Source organism: Egretta garzetta, unplaced genomic scaffold (assembly GCF_000687185.1).
Source record: "Egretta garzetta isolate BGI_Z169 unplaced genomic scaffold, ASM68718v1 scaffold264, whole genome shotgun sequence".
NCBI classification, from domain to species: Eukaryota; Metazoa; Chordata; class Aves; order Pelecaniformes; family Ardeidae; genus Egretta; species Egretta garzetta.
The window spans coordinates 3,777,204-3,783,513 of record NW_009259685.1 but is presented as its reverse complement, the minus strand read 5'-3'; the positions used below and the strand labels follow the sequence as shown (position 1 = coordinate 3,783,513).

The window sequence follows — 6,310 nt, the reverse complement described above, 5'->3', positions numbered from 1 at the left end:
CAGGTGTGGAAAAACAAAATCAAGGGAAGTCTAAGCAACAATGATAGCACTTACATAAGAATTGCTCAGAGGGTCAAATTTTTCTTTAGTGATGTGTATCTTCAAGTGAAAAAAAGAAATAATTCTGCAAGATAGCTGTATGTCTGGAGCAACTTATTGGAATAGTAACCCTATGTGGTCTGGGCCAGCTTTTGTAGTCTTAAGCTAGGTATTGGAAAACAGAAGCAATTTTCATGATCTTGCTTATAGATTTTCAGAGTTGGGGAGAAAAGGAATGTTAAACATGATTTTTCTCCATTTTATTATTCTACTATTATTACTTCTTTTTTCCTCTACTGTTTTATTAAACTGTCTATCTCAACACATGGGTTCTACCTTTTTTTCCCCCGATTTGCTCCCCCATCCCACTGAGGGAGGAGGGAGTGAGCAAATGGCTGTGTGGTGTTCAGCTGCCTGCCAGGTTAAACCACAACAAACACTTTTTTTTGGTTCTTTATATTTTTTTGGTCCATTGCATTTTACAAGGGTTATAACAGTATGCAACATGAAGGGGAAAGATCTTTCCTTTCTGTGACAGACACAGTAAGCTATTGTCCAGCACATGTATTGCTGTTGATGGAGATGTCGTGTCTCCAGGCTGTCCTGAGATGGTGCAGAACAGGAGCTAGCACAGCTGGGGCTTTGCAATTTTAGAGGGAAATTTTTAATGTGGTGACAGGGGTGAGGTTGAGACAAGAGTTTGCCAAGAGGCTTATGAAAGTCACCAGTCTAAATGGCATTACACATCATAGATGAGATCTCAGATGAGCTCTGAAACGTTCTTATTGCCATCCTGAGTAACTGGGTAATTTGGACGGAATTAGCAATTCTGAGTCATGACTTTAGGAAATGAGAATTGCTTTTACATGTGCAAAGAGATGCAGTCTTTTTGCTCTTTTGCAGTGTTTTGTCATGGTAAAAACTCACATGAATGTATGTCTTTAGTTTGATTTCTGTCTTCCTGCAAGTATTTCTGGAAATGCACAATTAAGAGTTACCATGGATGACAATGAAATTATATATATATACGTATGATGAGCTCTGAAACGTTCTTATTGCCATCCTGAGTAACTGGGTAATTTGGACGGAATTAGCAATTCTGAGTCATGACTTTAGGAAATGAGAATTGCTTTTACATGTGCAAAGAGATGCAGTCTTTTTGCTCTTTTGCAGTGTTTTGTCATGGTAAAAACTCACATGAATGTATGTCTTTAGTTTGATTTCTGTCTTCCTGCAAGTATTTCTGGAAATGCACAATTAAGAGTTACCATGGATGACAATGAAATTATATATATATATGTATATACACACACCTTCTCCTAACACCCCACTTCTAATTATGTATGACCTCACCTACAAATTACTGGCTTCCTCCTTTTGTCCTTTTTGTCATCCCTTGATTCTCCTCTTTATTGTTCCCAGCAACTGCTGCTGTTGGCTACCTTCACACATGCACGAGTAAGGTAGTGTCATCATCTGCCCCAGAAAGCACACATTGAAGGCTCTTTGGGAGAGTAACAGTACAACAGTCAAGTATTTTTGTTGGCACGCTGTCTGGAAATTGCTTGTCTTCACTATCCCGGCAGCTGGTTTTCACATCACATTTCTTATCTTTTTGACAAGATGGTGACATCTTCCTGCAATTTTGTATAACTTGTGCTGAATTAAGAAACTAGTAGTATCTTGTATCATTCTTATTAGGGGACAAATACGGCCCTTTACTGCCATGTTGAAAATATATAAAATCCTTTAAAACTTAGCATGGATATTCAGCAAATGGAACCTCTGTAATATTTTAATCTGTTTCATAAAACTGAGCCTGATAACTAACACCATGCCTGTTGCCATTTCCTCTTATGAAGGAGGTTGCGCTCGGCTCCGAGAGTAGCCAGAGGAAGGGCTGTGGCAATGATGGCCAAAGAGGGATGAGTGGCAGCTGGCTGACATCTCTCTGCCCTGGAAATGCCCATAAACTCATAGTTCTAGAAACAGCATGTCCCATCAGCTGTTCTTGTCCTGCTGAGAGGCTTGTGCTTGGGAGTGTGGTGTTTCTAAGAGTTTTTCAGGTTGCACTTGCCGCCTTCTTGTCTGTAATAGCTGGGCCTTATGCCTGGTTTTTGGTTCTTCTTCCATACCCTAAATATCTACATCCCTCTACTGTTCCCAGCTTCCATTCCAGTTTCACCATCAACTTGCTTTTCCCTGCGCTTCTCCGTGAGCTCTTCGCAGCCACCACACTCCAAGTGCTGCCAGCTATTTTCTTTAATGTTTCTAGTCTGTGTATGTTTCTAGTCTGTGTATCTTGCCCAGTGCCCTGCCAGGTACTCCATGGGACCCCTTGCAGGGCAGTGGCTTGTCTCCCAGGCCCTTAAGCCTGGAGACACTGAAAGGACAGCCCAGCTGAGCTTGCTGTCCTGCTTGGGCAAGGGGCAGAGCAGGAGGGTTAAGCAGGCTGCTGCCACTGACTTGCACAGCGCCTAGGGCAGCATGACCTGGAGTCTTTTGCCCAACTTCTTAGTTCAAAGGAAGCTTTACAGCTGTCAGTGAAACATTTTGAAGCTGAGTGACAGAATTTTTCCTCGCTTAAACTGGGGGGTGGGAGACTTCAGTTTTCCTTTTGTTTGAAAAGCTATTGCTAACCAGACCATGCTTATCTGTTGCACTTGCTACCTACCTGCTTGGAGAACGGCTCACTGCTCTGCTCGTGCAGTGGTTTCTGGGCTGGGATTGCTCACCAGAGATTCAGGTTAACGTTCACACAGTTCAGCCTGTGTTGTTACCAAGTGTGCTTCTCCTATATATCAGACAGGGGGCTATAGCACATGAAATTAGATTCCAAGAGTGTTTGTTTTGTTCCCCTGCTCTTTATCAACCCAAGCTTTGTGGATCCAAGGTGCAGCAGAGTCAGCAATGGGTGTAGAGGAGAGGGAGTTACTAACTGCCCCTTCACAGTCATCTGTGCAACCTGCTGCTGGCAGGGAGGCTGGGCAGCACCAGCAGCCCTGGTGCCAGCATTGAGCACGGCCGTATGCTCCCATGTGAGTAAAAGTGTGCTTTTCCCCATAATTGTGATTATTTTAAGTGACCTTGTTTTGTGAGTTTAGCTGTCAATTTAAAGTTCAGCAAGTATTTTGGAAAAAAAAAATCTGTGGAAAATCCAGTGAAAACTGAACTAGAGTATTTTTTTTTTTTTTTAAAGTTCTGACTGGATTTGTGTTTTAACCAATATGTGGTGGTTGTTATTCTGGTCAAGCGCTGGCCACTTGTTCATGCTCAAAAAAGCACAGTGCTAGAAAGTTTTCAGTATGTAGTTAGTGTTCCTGTTGTTCTTTGCCAAACACCGTTTTTTCTAGCTGTCTGAAATTTCAGGCAGTAGGTGTGTTAGTAATTTTGGAATTTATGTGGTAGCTTTCAACAGCAATAGCTAAACTGCAGCTATTAAGCACCCTAAAAGCTGTGCTCTGAACAACAGAAACCTACTTTTAAAAACTCCATTTAAAAGGAAAAAAAAAACAAAACGTGGTGGGAATGTTATGCCTTTAATCCATTGAAGTTAGAGGCTGGTGAAAGAATTTTCCAAAATCCTACTGGCTGTCGGCCAAGCTGGGATCAAAATAAGCTGCACTGAAACAATCAAGAACTTGTTTTAAGATGAAATTTTCTTCTTCCCTTAGTCTAAAGTTGCAGACAGCTCTGCAGGTGTCTGAACAAATGAGGATCAGGGAGGGAGAGAAATGAGATAATCAGAACACAGTGGCTTATGGTTTTTGCTTTCGTTTGTGAATCTATCTCATTAGCTTTTTCTTCAATAAGTAAGAATTGTGCTGAAAACTAGTATTCACATACAAGTTTGACAAGAAGGGAATATAACTTTATTATGTTTTTTTTTGTAAGTGGGGCTTATGTTGCAGATAATTTTGCTTCTAATGAAACACAGCAATATTTTTGCTACACAGGATTTCACCCTAGGGTAATTTGAACTTCCTTAAGATAAAACAGAATTCAACTGCCTAATAAGAGATTGTTATTCCTAGCTAAATATGATTACCCCATTGTTTATGCTGCCTTGGGAGACTCTAAGTTTTATCCTGTATAGTGATGTTTAAATGACTCTCTGACATCTATTTCTTGGAAGTGTTGTTAGGAAATTGTTGTGCTATTGAGTAGCCACCAGATGGTAGTATGATAGAGGCAATAGAGAGAACATGTACCAGGGCTTTAGCTGTAAGCTAAAATAAGAGGAAAGTCAGTAACGACAACACGATAATATTTTTTTATAGGTTGTGTTTGAAAAAACAAGCTGTCACATCCCAAATACAAACTGTATAGGTTTTCTGAATAACAGACACTTCTTGTGTGTTGAGTCAGCATAAGGCAAAAATATGCAGCCAGAGACACCATTCTTCTTGGTTTTTAAGTAGAAGGGTACCTGTGCTGCAAGTTGCACACTGATGAACTGAACTAAATAAAAAGCTGTCTAAATGCATAATAGTTTAAAAAAAAAACCAAAAAAACTGTTGTGAGTATATACAACTAAATAAAAAGCTGTCTAAATGCATAATAGTTAAAAAAAACCAAACCTGTTGTGAGTATATACGCATTTTTCAGCTACTTGCTTTCAGTTTGTAATTACCTCCCCTCTGCCATTTCTTTCTATGAAAAAGTACTTCAGGCAACCAAAGTGGTCCAGAGAGCTTCACAGGACCTGATCTAGACTTCATAAAAGACATAGAAGAACTTGCAAGGGGATTTATTGAGACCACAGAGAAAACCATGGCTTTAGAAAAGTTATGGGAAGAAAACTCAAAGTTCTCAGGTAAGCTGTGATCCTTCTAATACTGAATTGCTTTGTCTATCAGGTAGTGATAACCATCAAACAAAGGAATACTCTTATCTTAAAAATAAAATGAACAAACTAAAATTTTAGTTGATCTGAAAAAAAGCCACTTTTATGAGTACTATTACTGTGGCTGTCATAAAATTATCAGAGAAAACAGCTTTCCAAAACTGTGCCCTTTTTTTACCACTTGATAGTTAAACCTTTCCCCTCACAGTATTTTTTTAAAGGTAAGGGTTAATAATCTGAGTGCATGGTTACTTGGTCTAACATGCATTCAAAAGTAACATATAGGGATTCAAGTCTTTCTCACCAGGTTTTTCTGTGGTACCAGAGAGTATAGGGATGGAAAACCTCAGTAGCTCACAACCTGGTGACCTTTAGGGCAAACAAGTCAAGTCTCTCACTAAAGGAGTGAGGCTGGAAACACCAAGTTCTGATTCTCCTGCTCTGTTCTCACCCATACTGTGCAGCCTTGCTGCTGTAGCAGGTAGGTGTTTAAGACTGTGCCTTTCTGGCTGAGTTTTCAAGCAGAAAGATTTAGGTGAAACGGACATTTTCATGCCTGGCTGGCCGGGAGCTATTGCGTTCGTCTAGTCTGCATGTGATGATTTTGTCTTGCTGAAAAATGAATGGTAAACAATTTCTTTTAAATTGTTTTTGTGATAGTAGTGAAAGCATTGGGAAGCACAGAAAATCAAGTGGATCACTATGTTTCTAGGGTATCAGTTGTTTCACACACCTATACTCCTGTTGAAATGCACTTTGTGTAGTACTTGCTATTGCTTATGAAATTGATTCTTCTGAAGTTAATAATGCCTCTTGGTAAAAGTAAATATTTGATTTTACAGGGTTCCATAACATCACTTCTTTTCTTACTGTAAGTATTTTTACAGTCTATTTCTAAATTACAGTTCTGGATTTTGAGGCATCTTTATTATAATCGTTAGCAACCTGTATCCTGTGAAGTTTTACTAAACTACTTTTAAAAAAAATTGGTATGCTGTTGAAGGAAAAAAATTGTCTTGTAAATTTGATAGAGTTTTAGTGGTTTCTAGATTACTGATTTAAACCAGTCTAGCTATATTGGGTTTGTGTGGCAAGATTCTGGTGGGGGGGGCTACCAGGGTGGCTTCTGTGAGAGGCTGCCAGAAGCTTCCCCTATGTCTGGTAGAACCAATGCCAGCCGGCTCCAGGATGGCCGCTGGCCAAGGCTGAGCCCATCAGTGACGGTGGTAGCGCTTCTGGGATAACACATTTATAAAGAGGGAAAAAAAAAACTGCAGAAAATAAACTGTAGCTGGAGAGAGGGGTGAGAACGTGTGAGAGGCGCAGCCCCGCGGGCCCCAGGCCAGGGCAGCAGGAGGGCAGGAGGGGCTCCAGGCGCCGGAGCAGAGATTCCCCCGCAGCCCCGGGTGCAGCCCACGGTGAGGC

General features: G+C 40.6%; 1 protein-coding gene across 1 annotated transcript in view; it reads left to right on the top strand.

Annotated features, from left to right (window-relative positions):
- The window catches only part of ABCA13 (ATP binding cassette subfamily A member 13), a 203,963-nt gene that overhangs the window by 13,017 nt on the left and 184,636 nt on the right, over positions 1-6,310 (top strand). The window contains exons 4-5 of the mRNA XM_035894140.1: positions 4,704-4,855; positions 5,981-6,111. Coding sequence (XP_035750033.1) covers positions 4,704-4,855; positions 5,981-6,111 — 283 coding nt within the window. The remainder of the gene's footprint in view (positions 1-4,703; positions 4,856-5,980; positions 6,112-6,310) is intronic.